At 38.7% G+C, this 21,435-nt stretch overlaps 1 protein-coding gene across 2 annotated transcripts in view; it reads left to right on the top strand.

Annotated features, from left to right (window-relative positions):
* MOXD1 (monooxygenase DBH like 1) overlaps positions 1–21,435 on the top strand; it is a 79,493-nt gene that overhangs the window by 43,819 nt on the left and 14,239 nt on the right. For both annotated transcript variants that reach the window (XM_036871133.1, XM_036871134.1), the window contains exons 5-9: positions 13,959–14,138; positions 14,777–14,879; positions 16,345–16,511; positions 17,627–17,818; positions 19,686–19,745. In XM_036871133.1, the coding sequence (XP_036727028.1) occupies positions 13,959–14,138; positions 14,777–14,879; positions 16,345–16,511; positions 17,627–17,818; positions 19,686–19,745 (702 nt within the window). The remainder of the gene's footprint in view (positions 1–13,958; positions 14,139–14,776; positions 14,880–16,344; positions 16,512–17,626; positions 17,819–19,685; positions 19,746–21,435) is intronic.

Raw genomic sequence — 21,435 nt, forward strand, 5'->3', positions numbered from 1 at the left:
AGGAGACCAAAAAGCAAAAACAATCCAGGGAGACAGAAAATGTTTGATGCAGAACCAAGGAAAGGTCTCGGTGTCTTTGCTGGGACCCTCCCAGCAGGAGCTGTGTCTGTTCAGAGGTGAAGCCAACTCAGTGACATCTGCCAGTGGGCTGGAAAGTCTTAACAGCAGGTTTGGGGAAGAAGACTCTCTTATTCTAAGGGCTTAAAAATTCGGACGCTGTCATTGGGTTTTCAGAGGAACAGTATGTTGTTCCATCCTGGTCAATTATTACTGTAAATAACTAATTTTAAATTAAAAAATCATGAGAGGAAACAGACTATTGTTGCACTGACTCAAGATTAGGGAAATAAACATTTTTTACATTTTTGGGGACTCTGTATTATATATTCAAGTGTAATAGCATAACACAAATGAGATATATATGTAACATTCAAGGAAGTATCCTAGATAGATTATGGATAGGAAATATGAGAACTAATATTTGATGATGTTTGTATATACCATGCACTGTGTAGGAGTTTCTAATATCTCATGTGATTCTCACAATCACCTTATGAGGTAGGAAAAAAAGACTCAATTAATTACCTTGTCAGGGGCCATTCAACTAATAAGTGATGAACCCAGAATTTTTAAAATATATTATAAAATTAATATTTCTTCAGTGTAAACAACTCAAATACAGAAGGCCATAAAGTGAAAAGCAAAGAGTTCTAATTTCTACCATGCAAGTTCTGCTTCTCATAAGCCATCATTAATGTTTTCTTGTATTTTTCTGAAATTTCCTATGCATATGCAATCATACACCTTTATGTCTATTTCTGTTTACATTTTAAGTCCTCTCTCTTTACATATATATTTTTTCTTGTTTTTATTTTTAGACTTCAAAGGAATTAAACTATATATTTTGACACTTGCTTTTTACATTTAACTATCTCTTGGAAAATGTTTCACTTCAGTATGTACAGATCTATTTAATTCTTTTATGACTGTGTAGTAGTCCATTGTCTGAATTTAATATAATTTAATTAATAACGTTAAATATTTTCAGTTTTCTGCGATTACATACTTCCTGTCTGCCTTAGTTTGCTCAGGCTGCCATAACAAAATATCATAGACTAGGGTGGCTTAAACAGCAGATATTTATTTCCCACAGTTCTGGAGGCTACGAGGTCCAAGATCAAGATGCTAGCAAGGTAAGTTTCACTCTGAGCCCTCTTCTCTTGGGTTGTAGATGGCTCTTTTCTCATTGTGTCCTCCCATGGCAGAGAGAGAAAGAGAGAGAAAGAGAAAGAGAGCACTCTCCTGTCTCTTATAAAGACACTAATCCTATTGGATTAGGGCCCTACACTTATGACCTCATTTAACCTTAATTACCTCCATAAAGGCTCTCCCTCCAAATATAGTCACTTTGGGGATGGGGACTTCAATGGATGAATTTTTGGGGGATACAGCATTCAGTCCACTCTCCGACATTGCCTTTTAACAAACTTCTAACATGTTGCCAATCTGATAGGTGAAAGAGTATGTTGTTTTTATTTCCATTTATTTAGTTATGAATGACTTTTAACATCTTTTTCTCTATTTGTAACCACTTGTATCTCTTTGCTATATACTTTTCACTCATGTAACTTTGCCTGTTTCTACTATTGTCTTTTTGTTTTGTTTATCAGACCTTTTTTATATCAAGGGAATTGGCCCTTTGCTTGACATAAATGTTGCGAATATTTTCCTCATTATTTTGGTAATTTAATGTTTACTTAGTGTTAATTTAGTGTTTGCTCAGCTGAGTGTTGCTTCCAGTTCTTTCCTCTATTAACGTATAGTCCACTTCTCCACAGTAGGAGGATGGGTCACTTTAGATAAAGTTGGAGTGTCCATGCATTTTTATTGCACTGTTCTGTCTCCCCTGTCATTCTGTGATGTTGAGCTATGTTCCTATCAGATATCCCCCATTTCTTCAGTTTTTATCCTTCATAAAACATGTTGGTCCACGTGTGTCTCTCTACCCTGCATAGGATTGGCAGAAATCCAGTTATACTCATACCTTTGATATATGTATTGCTGCACTGAATAGCATGCACTGACTAATAGCACTGTTGGATAAGTTCTCTGAACCATTTTTCTGCAGTATGAAACAGCAAATCATATCTATTTTATATAAACAGTATGTACTTTTGATTCCATGAATTGCCAGAATCTGAAATGCAAGTTTACCTAAAACTTCAATTCACTGTTTAAAAACAGCTCACACTTACAAGTAAGTTAGAAATTACATGTCAGAGAATAACTAGCAATAACTAGTCTTGATGTTCTGTTTTCTTAATTAAAGCACAGAAATAATAAAGACTTTGAAGAAGTCTGCTCCATGTAATGAATTGTCAACAAGCGGTAGGACAATGAGTTGCTACTCCAAGTAGGGAGAAAAAAGCTCATGTATGAAATTATTGCATCCAATAAGGAAAAAATGATAGATGTGCTAAGTTATACAGAACTGAGTAGAGTTTTCAACATCTTACTATGAATTGTTATGTGCTAGACACATATTTTCCTTTACTTTTATAATGGATTAAAAGTTGGTTTGTATTTACATCTTATAAATAAGAACACTGAGTTTCAGTAAGGTTAAGCAATTTGCCTCAGGTCACACAGCACTGGACATTGGCTTCTAAACCAAGTCTTTGGCTTCAAGCTACCACAGAGTATTGCCTCCCAAAAGAAGTTCAGAGAAACAAGGCAAATGTGAGCCAAAATAATCAGAGAAGGAATCCAGGGGAAACAAAAGCTGGGCTTTCAAGAATGAGTACGATTTTAACAAGCAAAGTTGAGTAAGGGGAATGTATTGGGTGGAGAAAACAGTGCTAATGAAATCATGGAGGTAAGAACGAACATGATGCATAAAGAGAAGTGATTCTTATGGATGGAAATTCACGCATATAGGGCTGTGTAACCAACACGCAGCCAATGACAGAGGGCCCCGAATGTCAGAAAAAGAAGTGTGGACTTGATCAGCTACCCGATGGGTGGTATGGAGCCGTTGAATATTATTCAGATTTACAATGTGAAAAGTAGTAATCTGTGAAGATGGTTTGGCTGGGATATGGAGTGTGGTCCAGAAAGCAAGCTCCTAAACATTTAAGAAGATAAGTATGTGGCTATTGGTATAATTCAGGTAGGATGTGTAGGAGGTGTAGAGTAGGATGAATGCTGTGACTGGAAAGTAGCTTGAAGGATATTTTGCAGATGAGAAATATGAAATAGGATAAGCCATATTGCTGTGACATATTCTAAATATTCAGTGTTCTCATGAAAAAAAACGGCTTTCAAATATGTTATAGAACCAGAGACTCAGCCATTAGCTAATATTTGGGGAACTCTTTTTTTTTTTTTTCAGAAGTCTTAATTAAGAAAGCTTCTGACTTTATTCAGATTTGGGTGCTCATCGCAGTTTGCATTGTTTGTCTAAAGCGAGGGAAGAAACAAATGAAGGGTGACTGAAGAAAATAATTGTCATTGATAATTACTGTCAGCATCAAACCCAGTTTTATTTCAACTGAGCATTGCTTGCGTTTATTTCAGGCAAATCTGTTAGTCTGGAGGTTTGTGATGTTTCAAGAGCTGCAGCTTCATTTTGAGTTTGGCCCTTACCATTGTGTTGTCTTCAGGCTTAGGCTGTTTTCCCTCATGGTAGGGAAATGGCAGCCTCAATTCCTGATGTAACACTTTCTCTTTCGCATCTTGGGGAAGGGAGAGGACGGCTCTTCTGTCAGCCACCATGGAAAAGTCCCTGTGATTTGACCAATTTAAGTTCATGTCAAGGATGGGATCACATAAATGGGTTTAGGCCACTCAGGGAAAGTAGGAATCATTCTTAGCCCAATGGTGTAGTTAAGCAGTTCAGGATTCTGGTAGGAAAATCTTCTGGGAGAATCAGTGCTGGAAAGCAACCAAAAATGATCATTCTCTGGCCTTTGCTTCTCTACTGTTCTAGAATATGAACCATATGACTGTCAGATTCATGTATGATGCATCTTTGTTTCCCCCCTTGGCACCTAACAAAGAGCAAACAGTAGAGTAGATATAGGTGTGTGTGGATTTTTTTGTTGTTTTTTTGTTTTTTAGTTGATTAGTTGAGTGCATGAATGAATGAATGGAGGGCATCTCTTTGAGATAAAAGATTTTCAGAGCAAAATGATAAGGAACGTTTATATTCAAAATTATACATCAACACACATAAGTGGCAATGTAGCTAAGTTTCTTTTGGAGAAAGGAGGGTGGTCGTAATTCAGAAAAAGATGTCTGTCGAGAAAATACATCTCAGTCTTATATCTACAAATTTGAAACTCAAATCCTAAATAAATTGACAAGGCACACATAAATTTGTATTTCATATGATGACATATTTTGCAATAAAACATTTGACCATGGTGATTTTTTTTGCTTGAATATTTATAACATAAAGCCTTAAATTTTGATTTTGAAATACTGGCATTTGTGAATAAATTATTTGCATAGTTTTGCTTGTTATCTATGTGGGCACAATGTTAAAAATGTATTTAAAAACCCAGAACCCAATTTATAATAATACATCACTTTTTGAGCACCTACAAGGTGTCTGTTGCCTTATATGTACCAGCCATTTGATTCTCAAGTAATCTTATGAGTAACTCTCATTATCACTGATTTTCTGATAAAGAAACTGAGATAGAGACGTTAAGTAACTAGGAAACAGAGATAGAAAGTCACGTAATTATCAATTCCTTTTTTTTGTGGTGGGAATAATTAAAATCTAGTCTTTAACAAGTTTGATGCAATTGTATTACAGTGTATAAATGTATCAAATCAGCATGTTGTACACCTTAAATTTACACAATGTTATATGTCAAATACATTTCAAGGAAAATAAGTAAATATGAAGGTAATGGAGCAAGATTCAAACCCAAGAAAATGTGGTCCAAAAATGCTCTTCCATTATGCTACCTCCTTTAGGTTGGGTTCCCAGATTCAGTCCTTTAAGACAAGGTTTTATGTACAAAGGATCGATTAAGGAAGTACCAGGAGAAAACAGTAGGGGGCAGAGTAAGGCTAGGGAAGGGGAAGAAGCCAAGCAAGGGTGTGACTGCCTTGTAGTTCCAGGTGTAACTTAATCCCATTGTCTTAGCCCGTTTGGTCTCCTCTAACAGAATACCATAGACTAGGTGGCTTCTAAACAACAGAAATTTATTTCTCACAGTTCTGGAGGCTGGGAAGGCCAAGACCAAGGTGCTGGCAGCTTTGCTATCTGGTGAGAACCTTTTCCTCAGAGATGGCTGTCTTTTCACTGTGACCTCGCATGGAAGAAGGGGCAAGGGAGCTCTCTGGGGTCTACTTATAAGGGCACTAATCCCATTCATGAGCATCTGCCCTCATGACCTGATCACCTCCCAAAGGTCTCACATGTAATACCATCAGCTTGGGGGTTAGGATTTTAATATATCAATTTGGGGGGCAGGGATACCAATATTCAGTCCATAGCACCCATGAAGAATATAAAGTATGTTTAGAGTTGTCCTATTTAACACAAGATTACCAGACATTCATATTCTCTTACCTTTCACCTTCCCTAGAGGAATGTACATTTTCTGGTACTTCTTGCTGTTTGCAAAGTGAATCCAAAATCATGCCTCTGGTGCCTAGAAATTAGGCACCAGAACCTGGGTGATGGGTACACAGTAAAGGCTACAGGGACCTGAAGTGATCTGGGTGGAGTAGACACTGCCCCATCTACTACCCTGCCAATAAAGAGGCCAGTACATCAGTGTGGTGGTTAGGAACACCTACTCCCAGTGCAGGCCACCAGAGGTCAAATCAGGGCTCTGACACTTGGGCAAGTTTCTTAACTTACATGTGTTTTACTTTCCATTTCTATAAAATGTGTGAAAATTCTGTTACCTAAGCTCATTAGGTTGTTTTGAGGATTAATGAATGTAATATTTATGTTTATATGTCTAGTCTGTATATAAACTAGAGCCTTAGAGCCTGATGGAAAGTAAGAACTAGTGTGATGTGACTTGCTCAAGGTCATGTCGCACAGCTGGTTAGTGGCACAGCAGGACGTGAACTTGGTCTCCAAACCTCCAGGTCATTCCACTACTCCTTGCTGGCCATACAGGTGTTAATTTAAATTTTCTTAGAGTAGGTAGGTGATCTCTAGCTTATTAAATATCTCAGTTAACCAAAAATTAATATATAAATATAGGGCCAGAAGCTATCTTAGAGTTCATGAATAGTCTATTAAAAATTCAAAACACAATACATACACTAAGCATGCTGTTATGAACTTTCTTAAAAGTAATTTTGTTTTATTTTGTTTTTTTTTAAATATGCTTGAAGTGTTTGGCAAAAGTACCTCATTAATTCACATGCAGAAATTAATGACTGTAAATCATAATGTTTTACCTTTCTCAAGGGTATTTGCATGTTCACCAAGTAAAACAGCCTTAGTACTAAGTGCCTACGTGGAATTTCAGGAATCAATAAGCAAGGGAGAGAGACATTTATGTGTGTTAGAGGGGGTGATTTTTTTCCCCATATTGCCTATTAAGAGAATTTTATTGAAGTAACTTTGTTATTAACTTACCCAGATCCAATTAAGAATAATAATTAAAATAAAAGGGTAAAACAAAAGCAAAGCAGTTTTATATGGCAAGTTTCCTAAGAGAAAAAAAGATATTTTCAGATAGCACATACATAAACGCACACACATATTGATAAGTTGTTGATATATAGTTGTGTGATTATTAATCAGGGCTCTTGGTTGCAAGTAACAGAAACTCAACTTGAACTAGCTTAGGAAATAGAAAGGAATGTACTGACTCATGAAATAAGAGGAAAGGTTGAATAAATAATCCACAGAGTGGCAGAGACGCAGCTGGTTTCAGGAACAGCTTAAGTTAGGTATTCAAAGACTGTCTTGTCTTTGGCACTTTTCTGTGTGCTGACTTTATTGTATCTCACTACAGGCTGGCTTCTTCCACAATCTCCACCTTCTAGAAGGCAGTGGGTTCTTTTTCATAGTTTGAAAATCACCAAAAAGGATTGATGCATTGGGCACCCATCCCTGAACTGGTCAACTGTGGCTGCACGGGCATGGTCACGCATGAAGGTGGTAGTTCCTAGGAGAATTCAGGATTGCAGTACGGAGTGAATTATTTCCCAGAGATCTCCTCTCCCTCAGGTTTCCCCTTTTCTTCATTTCTTTTAGTCATCTCCATCTGATTTGAACATGATTTCCTGGGCTTTAGCTGCCAAGTCCATTCAAGCTGTGACCTCTTGATGCCATATCAATAAGTCGGGTTTTGCTTTGAACCCTGAACTTTTTCAGAGTGGATTACCTGTGGGACAGTGATATCATTCTCTTGCTCAATTTGGTTGCCTCTTAAAAGTCAAATAGGGGCTTCCCTGGTGGCGCAGTGGTTGAGAATCTGCCTGCCAATGCAGGGGACACGGGTTCGAGCCCTGGTCTGGGAAGATCCCACATGCCGCAGAGCAACTAGGCCCGTGAGCCACAACTACTGAGCCTGCGCGTCTGGAGCCTGTGCTCCGCAACAAGAGAGGCCGCGATAGTGAGAGGCCCGTGCACCGCGACAAAGAGTGGCCCCCGCTCTCCGCAACTAGAGAAAGCCCTCGCACAGAAACGAAGACCCAACACACCCAAAAATAAATAAATTAATTTTTAAAAAGTCAGATATATTGTCATTCTCAAAGAGTTCTCCCCATCAGGGATGAAGATAAAGAGGGAGAAAGGGAGAGAGGGAAGCAAATAGTCACATGACCTTATAATCATCTATCTATACTACTAGTTCTGGCTGAAATGTTCTCATAGGCTGCATCACTTTAAGAGCCAGGTGCCCTTTGGATAACCTTTGTCAGAGCTGGTTTACCTGCTATTACAGGGACAGCAACCTGTGCCTCGGGTGGGTATGTAAAGAGGGATGCCAGGAACAAGAACGGGCAGGCAGAAAAGTGGTGATGGGGATTTACAAAATTTCCAGCTCATTACAGATTCCACCCATCACCTCCTTCCTTTTGTTTTAATTTTTAATTTATTAGAACTGCAAGTTGGTTTTGGAGAGCTATGTTCCACTCATGTTCCAACAAGTCACATCTTAAATGGGTAGACTTGGTAGAAGAAGTATAGGAAAATTGCTCGTAAGAGCTCTAATCACCTCCTGTTTTTCTCACTGAGCTCAGTATACTTAGACCAGTCAAGAAGGGCATTTTATCCCCCTCTCTTTTACCCGCCAAAAATAAAAACAAAAGCAGATAACACATATATTTAGCTATAGATAATGAATCTTATATTTTTTTACTTTTTACACTTTTTATTTTGAAATAATATCAGACTTACAAAAAGAATTGTAAAAATAGTAGAGTTCCCTAAATGCTAACATCTTACATTTACTTAGTTTGATTATCAAAGCCAGGAAATTACCCTTGATACAATATTCTTAACTAATCTACAGATCTATTCAAATAAGAGGAAACAATGTATATTTGAGATAAGTTCACATCACAAACAAATGCAGAGACAACCATGGCCTAGGTACAAGTGTAAAAATCTGAGAATTGTTAGTTTTTTATTTTAAAAAATTGAGATGGGGGGCTCTATTAGATTCCTAGAGCTTCCATAATAAATGACCACAAGCTGGGTAACTTGAAACAGCAGAAATTTATTCTCTCAGAGCTCTGGCAGCCAGAAGCCAGAGATTTTGGCACCTCCAAAATCAAGGTGTTGACCGGGCCATGCTTTCTCGGAAGGCTCTAAGGGAGAAACCTTCCTTGGCCCTTTCAGCTTCTGCTGCTTTCTGGGGTTACTTGGCTTGTGGCAACTTGACTTCAGTCTCTGCCTCTGTCTTCACATGGCCATCTCTGTGTGTGTGTGTGTGTGTGTGTGTGTGTGTCTGAGCCAGTGGAAACTCATCTTAACTAATTACATCTGCAAAGACCCTATTTCCAAATAAGGTTACATTCTCAGGTTCCAGGTGGACATGAATTTTGGAGGAACATTGCTCAACCCAGTGTAGGGGAATTAAGCAAAAAATAGGTTTCTTTCTGCAAGTGTTAGTACTAAGGTAATTGATATTTGAAAGTTGAGAAAACATGGTTACATTCAGGCTACCTTTTTTTTTAAAATAAATATATTTATTTTATTTATTTATTTTGGCTGTGTTTGGTCTTCGTTGCTGTGCACGGGCTTTCTCTAGTTGTGGTGAGCAGGGGCTACTCTTCGTTGTGGTGCGCGGGCTTCTCATTGCAGTGGCTTCTCTTGTTGCGGAGCACGGGCTCTAGGCACGTGGGCTTGAGTAGTTGTGGCACGCGGGCTCAGTAGTTGTGGCTCGCGGGCTCTACAGCGCAGGCTCAGTAGTTGTGGTGCACAGGCTTAGTTGCTCCTTGGCATCAGGCTACCTTTTAAAGGTAGCACTCACTGGACTTGTTGATTGACTGCCTCTCTGGGAGATGGTGAGGGAAGTGGGGTGCAGCATAAGTCACTGGAGTTGAGACGATCAGGAAGTTAGGAGGCATTGCATTTGATGACACAGCCTCCTTAATGTTGGCTTCATGAAAAAGGTAGTAGTCACTTCATTTCCATTCAATAAGTAGTTATGAAGTAATCTGTGTGTTGCAGGGACTTTGCTTTGACCTGACTAAAGAGGTCAAGAAAAGATGGGGTCATGAGAAACAGTATAAATATCTGGGGATTTTCAATGTCTAGGTTATTTTATCATCAATGTTAATTTTCATCTTTGTCTTGGCTATGCTTAGCAGCTCTTGTTTTTTCTTCTTCTTCTTCTCTTTTTTACTGCTAAGTCCTCTCAAGAGTATCCCAAAGTTCCAGTTTCTTGAACTAACTGAAGGGATTGTTTTACCTGCTAAAATCCTTCAGGTTGAAGACTTCCCTCTCTTTTTCATCTGCGTTTTTGTTCTCCGGCTGTGTTTTAGTGTGCACCCATGCTAACAGATAACCCGCAGCTGCCAGGCCATCCTTGCCTGGCTTCTTTTGCATATGAAGGTGGGCGTACAGGCCTACCATCTGTTCTAGGTCTGTAAATTCCATCTGTGTGCAGGAACACTGATCAGTCACACAGTTTAATATGTCATCAGGTGGGTGTCATTGCCACCCACTTCCATAGGCACTTTTAAAAAATATTTCTTTTTATTTATTTCTTCTGCCGGCATATAGCCAACTAAAAGCAAAATTCAATTAAATGTTCATTACGGTCTCAGGAAGACCAATTTATTTATATTTGTGTGCTTTATCTTGCCATGACCTTCTTTGACAATTTCTATCATTGTAATATTTTTTTGAATAGAGGCAACTTTTGGCATTCCCATTTTGATTGTGATAATAACGTGACGCCTATGAAGTAGTAATCAAAATAGGAAATCCTTTTTAAGTGCTGCCCCTTATAGCACTGATAGACAAACAAGCCTTATTTGTCTCCGAAATATTTAAATACAAAAGTATAGAACTCCACCATTGTTTCAAACAATGCAGTGATGCAAAAGGAAGATTCTTTCCTGTGGACAGTTAACCAAGAGTACAAGAAAGAGTAGTGCTGAGTGCTTGCATTCACCCAGCAAGCAGTGTGAGGCATGGACCCCTTGTGCCCCTCACTCTCCTTCCTCAGATGTACTCGCTGGTCTGTGCCTCAGCCTTACTTGGGAGAAATGAAGGATATCACAACAGGGGATAAAACTCAAGTACTATGACTGCTTCAGATGTTTGTGGAACTGGTCGTGGCAGCAGAAGATAACGTGCAGCCGTCATTTGGTGATTGGTAGCCGTGCACTGGCGTCACTAGGCTCTTAAGCATGCCAGGAGGCTTTGTGGGAAATTCTCTCCTGTGCTGGGCACCGTAAGCCAGTGGTCCTGTCCCGCTCTCATCAAGGAGCTCACATTCCCTGGAACCTGGACCCTGCACTACCGGGTTATTCCCATCCACGGGGATATTCTTGGTGTCTCGCTTAATTATCCCCCATGGTCAACTTAAAATTCTCTATCAAGAAATTCTCCTCTTTTCAGGAGTTTGATAACTCGTATTTTTCCTCCCACGTCTGTGGCCTCTTCATTCAGTAGTTATCCTTACGAATCATTCTCAGGCACTTCTCTTTCTTTGTCTCTTTCGTCTCACAGTAGAAAAAAAATTCTTTTTCTCCAAGGGCTTCGCTTCTTCCAAGGCTTCTTATATTTTCTTATGATCAGTACCTAGGTTTGCCTGCAGTAAGTTTCCTTCTTGTTTTATGAGTGTATGTTTCTTAGGAAATCCTCATTTTCTAGGCTGTACTATCCATTTGTAACCTGGGGCTTGGATTGCAATTTAATTCTCCTTAAAGCCTTCACTGGGTTTCGAGGAGAGACCTTGTTATTTGCTCTCCTTAGGAGAGAGCACAGTTAAAGGTCACAGTCTGTCTCCTCTCCCTAGAGGCTAAGGGTACTTGGACTGGGTGACAAGGAGGGCAGGAGACTCCCCAGGCATGACGCTCCCTCCCAGTCCGGCACTGCTCCCCTGATGGCAGTATTGCATGGGGATTTTCAGCAGTGGCTCTGAAAGCACCTCCTGGCATTGACATCTGCCTGACAGCTGTCGGCAACTTGCCTTATGTGAAACCCTTCATCCGCCCGCTCACTGGTAGCAACCTCCAAGGTCACTGGTGCATCTCCAACGTATCTTCCTTCAACAATGTGTTGCAGCAGAAGAGTACTGACCTTGGGGTCAGACCAGCCTAGTTTCAAATCCCCATCCACCACTTCCTAGCCATGGTACTTTGAACTTGCTGCCTAAACCTCTGAGTCTTAGTTTTCTCATCTGTAAAATGGAGACAATAACATTTACCTTATAGATTTGTTATAAATAGTAAATGAAATATGTGAAATGACTCAATAGTGGCTGGTAGTTAGTAGGTGCTAAGTAAAAGACAGATGTTACTATTATTGTTCCTAGAATGCATTGTTAGCTTGGCAACTTGGTGTTGGCTTCAGCACTTCCTTTATACATACAAGAGGGACTTGTTCTTAAAGAGTTCTTTTTTAAGAAGTTTATTTGAAGCTCCTCTAAGACAGGCACCACCCAGCCTCACATACTGTGCCCCCCACCCTCCCTTAGCGCCCTCTTCCTGTGCCATTATGAAGGCCTCTAGTTTATGTAGCTGCCTTGGCAACAGCCAACCCTCATTTGCCCTAAGGGCTCCTATCTAGGACCTACCTCGTAGTAGAGCTCGGTACAACCTACAGGTTCTGCCTGAACTTAGAAGGCACAGAGCAAAAATCTCACATGTGCCTGAATATTTTACTATGGACATATTAGCAGTTTCCTGTCCCCCTTGGAGTACTGAGGCGCCCAAATAAGTGCTTGCAAAAAAGCTCAAACTAAATGTGAAAACTACAATCTAGTAGAAATCCTGGGCTGTCCTTCTGTGTACTTGTTATATATTACGCAACCATGCTTGAACAATAACTGTCATTTTCAAGCAAAATAGAAAATAGTTTCTGTCTTCAGGGCACACGATCCTCTAGAGATGAGGCAAGTGCAAACACAACCAGGTGCAACGTCATTTTCTGTGAATGTGATTTTAAAAATGTACGTGTGGGTTAGGTGTGGCAGGACTCTATGCAACACAAAAGAAAAGCTGGATTTAAAAACTTGAACCCCTGGCTGCCCATTCAGATATCTACTCACTGCCTACTGCTTCTTTCTTTGGCTGCTTAGATTTTCATATATATAAACATATATATATATAAAGAAAACTAAGTAGAAAATCAAAATGGAGAGACTTAGGGGAAAATAGCTGAAAACACTTCATCTTTATGACTGTCTAAAGCAAGGATTTTAAAATGAATTGTTTGCATTTGAGTAGTTAGGGCTAAAAGCACAAATGTGGATGAGCTCTAAGACAGCTAAACTCTTGGAAATTTAGGAACACACCAGGCCTTCTTTGGCAGATGAACAGAAGGTTCAAAGAACCCTGTAACTAATGGCAACACCGATAGCCCAGCTAAGCTAAGTACAGGGCTCGTCCACTTCCTCTGGATATAAGGCTTTTTGGGTTGTTAGGATGTGCTTAGCTCATTCTGGGTTCCCGGACAATGTTCTGAAGGGAGCTTACAGAAGGGACAATGGAAGAAGCATAGTCACCTAAATCACGCTTTCAGGACGAACTTTACCGCTTATTCTATTTTCACCAGTTTCCTTCTTCTAATTTGAGCAGGGTCACAGGAGCGCATCGCTACAGTGACTTTTTCTCTCCTAAGTTCTAATGGTAAAATTCTTGTTAGAATTTGATTTTAATCACTAAAATAAAAATATCCTTTACTGAGCCCTCCTTTGTGCCTAGCACTATGCTCTGTACCATATAGATAGATGATAGATGATAGAAAGATAGATAGATAGGTGATACATGATCTATTACTGCCAGTAGGGATGGGTAAAGATAACATTTTGAGGTGGTGGAGAGGGAGACTGAAGGCGTTTATGCCTATGTGATTTTTTTTTCTATGTGAAAAAGAGAGAGACAGAGAGACAGAGACAGAGAGAGACAGAGAGTGCCAGGGCAAAGTAAAACCTGGAAGAGAGCAAGCAAGTTTTGAAACAGCTGCTATGCAGACTGTTAAGGGAAACAACAGTGAGTTTAAAAAGCAAACAACAGATTAGTGAAGTCCTAGGATTCTTGGAGGAGTAAATGGTTATCGCATCTTTGCTGTTGCCATTGTCTTTGCCGCTGCCGTCACTATCAGCACCATCATCATCATCACTGTCGTCATCTCCAGAACAAATTATGCTTCAGCCACATAACCGTTACGTAGTTGAGAAAACTATTCCTTTGAAAAACTAATAATCATTTATGCTAGTTTCATGCTTATCGTAGGGTGTTGTAGGGTGTTTTTATTCATTGCATCCTCCCTCTCACCTGTGCTTGCTTAGGTTAAGCCCGTGATACAGAGAGGCCACGAGAGTCTGGTCCATCACATCCTGCTCTATCAGTGCAGCAGCAACTTCAGCGACAGCGTCCTGGACCACGGGCACGAGTGCTACCACCCTAACATGCCTGATGCCTTCCTCACCTGCGAGACTGTCATTTTTGCGTGGGCCATTGGTGGAGAGGTGGGCCAATGATTACTGCGATGTAACGAAGTTAATTGATCATTTTTCCCCCTACGAGTCTAACACTTACGTGTAAAACTCTATATACTATTTTTTTTTAATGTATGTATGTATTTATTTATTTATTTATGGCTGTGTTGGGTCTTCGTTGCTGTGCGTGGGCTTTCTCTGGTTGCTGCGAGCGGGGGCTGCTCTTCATTGTGGAGCACGGGCTTCTCATTGCGGAGCACGGGCTTCTCATTGCAGTGGCTTCTCTTGTTGCGGAGCACAGGCTCTAGGCACGTGAGCTTCATTAGTTGTGGCACGCGGGCTCAGTAGTTGTGGCTCACGGGCTTAGTTGCTCCGTGGCATGTGGGATCTTCCCGGACCAGGGCTCTAACCCGTGTCCACTGCATTAGCAGGTGGATTCTTAACCACTGCGCCACCAGGGAGGCCCTATATACTATTTTTGATATGAGGGTAATTTATTTTTCTTTCCATAGGAAGTAATTCTTCCCTTAAGCCATTTTATTTGATCAACTATAGATTAATGGAGTTGAAGAACGTTGAAATATCGTTGAGAATGGCTGGCTTTTGGGTGGAGTAGAGCTCTGAGGGACTTTCACAGGATTGTATGTCATGGAATTTTGCTTGTTTAGGGTTTTTCCTATCCACCTCATGTTGGATTATCCCTCGGCACTCCGTTAGACCCTCATTATGTGCTCCTGGAAGTCCATTATGACAATCCAACATATAAGGAAGGTGAGTGTATTCTTTATACATTCTACCTATGATTTTAAAAGTTTTGTAACTTTTAATTTTAACAGAGTTAAACAGACTTAAAATAAAATAACATCCAGTGGTAGAAAGAATTAACCTATACATTTGTCATCCAATTAGGATATTTTTTTTAGAATGAAAAAGGGCACTATTAATAATTACACTGGGACAGCAGTCATTAACCAGCGATGAACCAGGCAAATGGGCGCATGTGATCACTAATTTTAAAAAGCAATTTGCATATTACTTACCAGGAAGTAGAATAATAGACTTTTCCCTTTATGATGTAAATTAGTCCCAAATACATGGTGCTTACAAAATATTTTCTTTCTAAAAGCATATATAAAAAACTATCGTTCATCACACTAGAAAATATTAAGCATTTTGTTGTGTGATAGGCAAACCATAAATATACTCAAAACTATTTATGCAGTGACACTGTGTAATATGATGTTGGAATGAAGAGAGGTAAGTATTTACACCTGAATTCACTATGTAATATTCCAAAGCCAAAAAATTGAAGGATTTAATATGAAATTATCAACAGAAGAAACTTAAAGTTATTATTTTACACTGATTCGTGCAATTTTTCAGCAAATACTGAGCACCAATGATGTGCTGGATCTGTGTTTAACAACATAATGTCCCCACCCTCATGGACATTATAGTGTAGTGGAAAAGAGAAACAATAAAATAATCACAACAATTAATACAAAATTATGTATATGTTAATTGATCCAAAGGTCAATTCGGTAGTCACAGGTAGGTAAGTCACCACTGCAGAGAAGAAGCAATTTTATAGTGGAACGGATTTATGAAGTGTTTGGGGCTCATACTGTCCGTCCTTATGATAGCTATGTCACAGCAAGAGATGTGTCTTATTCATCTTTCCTCCCCACTGTGCCTGTTGTTGTGCTGTTCACATGATAGATTCTTAATAACTGTTTGTTGATAGAACGACTGATGAATTATTAAAAGACTGGTAATAAACTATAAAGAAAGTTAACCATTAGTACTTTTCTCCATCACCAGGTGGTTTCTAGACCAAGGGGTTTTCACCTCTATGTAAATGTTACTGAACTTCACCTCAAAACAATATAAAATAAAACTCCTGTTGAGTTATTCTATATTCTAATGAATGACTTTAGAATTTTCGTTCTGTCTTCATGTTAGGTAATTGTGGAATATATCAGCTAGTCAGCACAAACGTGTCTCCCATGGTATGCTGTGTAAGTGAAGAATGGTTGCAGACCATATGGTGACTCATCTTTTAATTCCTCTTTTTGAAGCTGAATGTTGCCGTCCATTAATCTTTGCTTGTATTCCTTTCCCTTGTGAGATTTTTAAGAAAAGCCAATGAACCCATTTCAACTGAATATGGAAAACTTTTTCTTTTTTAAGAACTTAAACTCACTTTGAATGATTCTTGTTTAAATGCTCGTTCCAGGCTTAATAGATAATTCTGGATTGAGGTTATTTCACACGACAGATATAAGGAAATACGATGCTGGGGTGATTGAGGCTGGCCTCTGGGTAAGCCTCTTCCACACAATCCCTCCAGGCCTGCCTGATTTCCGGTCTGAGGGTCACTGCACCCTGGAATGCCTGGAAGAGGTATGCTATGTCTGAGTCTATGAGCTGTTGTTTCCAGATTCATCTATGCTCTTAGAAACTATGTTTGGAAAAATTCCAAGTTAGTTTATTATTAACCTTTTTCTTGTTGTCATGCTGTAAAACAATTATTTACAATTTTAGCAGGACCTCTATTGCTTTTTTAAATCTTGAAGACTACAGGTGTAGAATTCTAAAGACAGGAATAATTTTCAGGGTGTTTTCCTTCCTTTCCCCTCCTTTGATTGTTTCATAGTGGATACTTCACTTTCTCTTTTACAATTTCGACCTTTGTTTGTGTAGTCCCCTTCTCCTTTCTCAACTTCATCTTTACCCATATTTGTTTTTTCCATGATTCATTTTCATTTTTTTCTCATTTTCTCTGATTTATAGTTGCCTTCCCTTCTTTAACCAAAGAGCAAGAATAACTAATATAAAAATACATATTGGATAAGAGAAAACCATATATAAGTATTTCATAATGGCTGCTTCCATTTATAGTTCTTTTTTCTTGAATTAAAGTATTTCGACATGGATAGTATTCTTTATGAATTATAGGATATTGTGGTTGTAGACAGTATGGCAGACTGGTGGAGTGGAAAGATTGTGCTCTTCTGAGTTATTTAAGACATTTAGACCATGAATTAAATTGCCATGACATCAACCACTAGCTGTAGGACCATGAGCATTTCATTTAATTTCACTCTCCCAGTTCAGTTTTCTTATCTGGAAAAGTGGGAATAGATTCTCCTTTTAAGAGTTTTCAACGTGCAAGCTACCAACATACTGGAATCTTTTTGCCAGGAGCTTTGACTGCTTTCTTACCTACTAAAAGAAGAAAAAAGAAAGGTAATATTTAGAAGTGGTCCAGTTGGTCCTCAGCAAGCATTACTCCCTTTTCTTTTCTCCCAGCCAGTATTGCTTCACAAAGATAACACTGCTAGGTATAAGTCAGGAAAAATCCAAATTCAAAATGTCTGGCAGCTCATGCATTCACTTAAATCGTGTAATAAGCTTTTCTTCTCCGTTGCCCCTACAAGTGTGTTTTAAGGTGAACCGTCTGAGCTTACTTGGGCTAATCAGGCCTCTGTCCCCTGTGTCCCCTGTGTCCCCTGCAGGCTTTGGAAGTTGAAAAGCCAAGTGGCATCCACGTGTTTGCTGTTCTGCTCCACGCTCACCTGGCAGGCAGAGGCATCAGGCTGCGTCATTTTCGCAAAGGGGAGGAAATGGGATTACTCGCTTATGATGATGATTTTGACTTCAATTTCCAGGAGTTTCAGTACCTTAAGGAAGAACGAACAATCTTACCAGTATGATTGTTTTGTTCTTTTTCACTGAATGTCATCAAAGTCCTGAGACATATGTCTGCTGAGAATTAGCCAGGTTTCTATTGGTGGAATAAATCGCTCATCTATATCCTCAAAGCCACCCACCATGGCTGTTGCACAAGCCACATGGAATGTGTTTGATCTGTTTTCCCAAACTGAAACTCATTTTTCTTACTATTCCCAGGGGCAACTCAAGTTGTTGATTTAAAAAGAAAATAAAAACTTGGGTTTTGTGCTGTAAGCATCTTTTTTTTTTTTTTTCTTTTTTTACTTGACTCCCCAGTTAACAATCCTTTGGCTTGCAGTTCAGGTAATGGTAAGATCAGAAGTTTGCTTTCAACATAAGATAGTTTTTGGAAGTTTCATTTCAGTAAGAATGAATATAAGGTAATTCTCTCATTTGACAAAGATATTTGGACATAGCTAATTATTCTTTTGTGTGTAATCCAGCTTGCAACAGTACTTGGGGTTCTAGTGGAAGGACACAGAAGAGAATTTTATGCTTTATGATAATGAAGAATTTTAAAAATTTTATGATGCTTCATTTTGTCAAATTTTTTATTTAATGGCCATCACGCTCAATAGTTCTATAAATTCCTACCCTTATTCTCTTTTTTTTGGTTTTTAAAAAAATTTATTTATTTATTTTTGGCTGTGTTGGGTCTTTGTTTCTGTACGAGGGCTTTCTCTAGTTGTGGCAAGCGGGGGCCACTCTTCATCGCGGTGCGCGGGCCTCTCACTATCGTGGCCTCTCTTGTTGCGGAGCACCGGCTCCAGACACGCAGGCTCAGTAGTTGTGGCTCACGGGCCCAGTTGCTCCGCGGCATGTGGGATCCTCCCAGAACCAGGGCTCGAACCCGTGTCCCCTGCATTGGCAGGCAGATTCTCAACCACTGCGCCACCAGGGAAGCCCCTTATTCTCTTCTTAAAAGTCAGATACTTATACTAGTTATGAAGTGAGAGTAATAGCAATATCTTTTCTACATGCAGAAATCCCCTGACACACCCTGAGAGTTGGAAGATGAAATTTGAGAAACAGTGATCTCAAGATTCTTAAGGACTACCCTCCATTTTATGGTGTTGTCTTGTCTTGGGACTCTCCAACCAGTTTTATTGGGTTATCTCAGAACTCCTTGTGACACGTAACTGGTGTGCCATAAGTAGGGTATTAATATGTTGAGATACTGATCTCTGGGCTCTCTGAATATCCAGGCAGGGAGGACAAATCTGGGGGCCATTACCCAGAGCTCACTCCCTCTGATGAATAGCCTGTCCACTTACCTGACTGGGGAGCCATAAAAAATTATTTTCATTACGTGCAGAACTGTTCAAAAGGTTGGAAAGTATGGGAAAAATAAATTACTAGTAATTTGCCTCATAAATCTGTTTTAAGAAAATGAACACCTAAGGACCTTTAAAGAAAATAATGTAAATGAAGAGATAATCACAATAACTAGTATCTGTGGCTAACATTTATGAAGTGTTTCATCTGTACTAAGAACTAAATGTGTGTTCTGTCATGTAATCTCCTCCCAACAGCTGTGCAAGATAAGTGCTATTTTTATCATTATTTTTTAGATGAACAAATTGTGCCCAGTTGAGTCATTTTCTTACCTAAGATCATGCAGCTAGAACATGGTGGAGTCTGGCCTGAACAAAGAGAGTCTTATTTGTTTGTTTGCTTGCTTATTATACTAGCAAACCTAGAATTTAATAGATCAAAGGTCTTCTTATGAATCAAATTACTTAATGCATGCATTCATATAGCAAACTAAACTGTCTACAAATGTATTAGATAAATAAAACAGCATGAAACTCCAATCTGAAAGCTTCTACTTTTATGTTTTAGGGAGATAATCTAATTACTGAGTGTCGCTACAACACAAAAGATAGATCCCGGATGACTTGGGTAAGAAGAATTTTATTATTATTAAAATTTTTTTGTGGAGGAGAAGGAATAAACTTTGATTTTAGAAGAGAAAAAAGTGAAAAGCATTCACATTTGGAAGCAAAATTCCTGAATGTCTTGAACATGAATCATCATAAAAGTGAAATCAGAGCTGTTTTAGCATTTTATCAGATTAACTAATGATACTTTGGTAATATTTGCAGTATAATTTAGTGACCCTTTCATGAAAAGCTATACTTAATCTTTCAGTTTTCCCTCACCCAATATTATTAATAAAGACCTGTGGTCACTAATGACCATGCGCGTGAGTCTGGACTTAGATGAATCGAGACTTCAAAAGGAAGAATAAATTCCATGACCTTAGCGCTTCTGACCCAAAGAGAAATCTGGCCCCAACAGAGTTACTGGGGAGTTCTGCCAAACATTCAAGAAATAAATCACTCATGCCTTCCTCGGTCTCTTCCAGGGAGCACAAAAAAAGGGGGAACACCTTCTACCAACTCATTTTATGAAGTTAGCGTAAGCTTAATACTGAGACTTGATATGGGCAATACGAGAAAGGTCCACAACATGCACCAGAGGGAAGTAACTTTGACAAAAAGTATTGACAAACCAAATCCAGCATTATATAAAAATGTAACGTTAGGACTGATTTGGGCTTAAGTAAGGAATGTAAAATTGGTTCAAATTAGAAAATACACTAATGCCATTATACATTAAGAGATTGAAGGAAAAAGACTTATTATCACTTCAATAGGGGCAGAAAAAGCATTCATAAAGTTTGTCAGTCGTGGGGGGAATAAAGGACATTTAGCAAACTAGGAATAGGAGAAAATTGCCTTAACCAGATAAAGATTAGCTGTGAAAAATCTATAGCAAATATCAAACTAAGTGAAATACTAGAAGTAATTCTTTAAAGTCAGGAAGAATACAAGGATATTTATTATCACTGGTTTTATTCAATATCGTAGTAGAAAAGAAAAAAATGAGATATAAAGATCAGAAAGGAAGAAGCGAAGAAGTAAAACACATTGTTTACAGATATTGTAATTTTCCACATCAAAACCTCCCCCAAACTGATAAATCTAAAGTTAATTGTATTTTAGTATACAATAAATTATCTCAAGAAAATTCAATTTAAGGCTATACATCCTATAGAAATAAAATAACATTAGATGTGTTTGATATCTATGGAGAAAATTATTAGTCATTATGCAAGACATTAAAGATCACCTAAAGAAATTAAGAGATACTGTGTTCATGGATAGAAAAGCTCAGTGAAACAAAGATAATCTTTCTTTTTAAATTGGTTTATAAATTTGATATAATTCCAGTAAAGAAAGATCAGAGAGATTTTATGATTTGGGGTTTTGGTGTCTAACTAAGAAATCTTCACCTAGCCAAAGGTTTTTTCCTATTTTTTTAAAAAAAAATTTCTAAAAATTTTACAGTTTTAGCTTTTACACGGAGCAAGTTGATCGTAAAATCTACATAAAAGAGCAAAGGGTTAAGAATTGGCAAGACACTACTAAAAAGAACAAGATGGGAAACAAGCTACTAGATTTGATGACTTATTTTAAAGCTATGGTGATTAATAGTGTGGTTTGGGTCCAGAGTTAGAAGAGTGGGCCGGAATAGGGATCCTGGAAACAGACCTACAAACCCCCTACGTGGAAACTTGGTTTAATAT

Source organism: Balaenoptera musculus, chromosome 12, assembly GCF_009873245.2.
Source record: "Balaenoptera musculus isolate JJ_BM4_2016_0621 chromosome 12, mBalMus1.pri.v3, whole genome shotgun sequence".
NCBI classification, from domain to species: domain Eukaryota; kingdom Metazoa; phylum Chordata; class Mammalia; order Artiodactyla; family Balaenopteridae; genus Balaenoptera; species Balaenoptera musculus.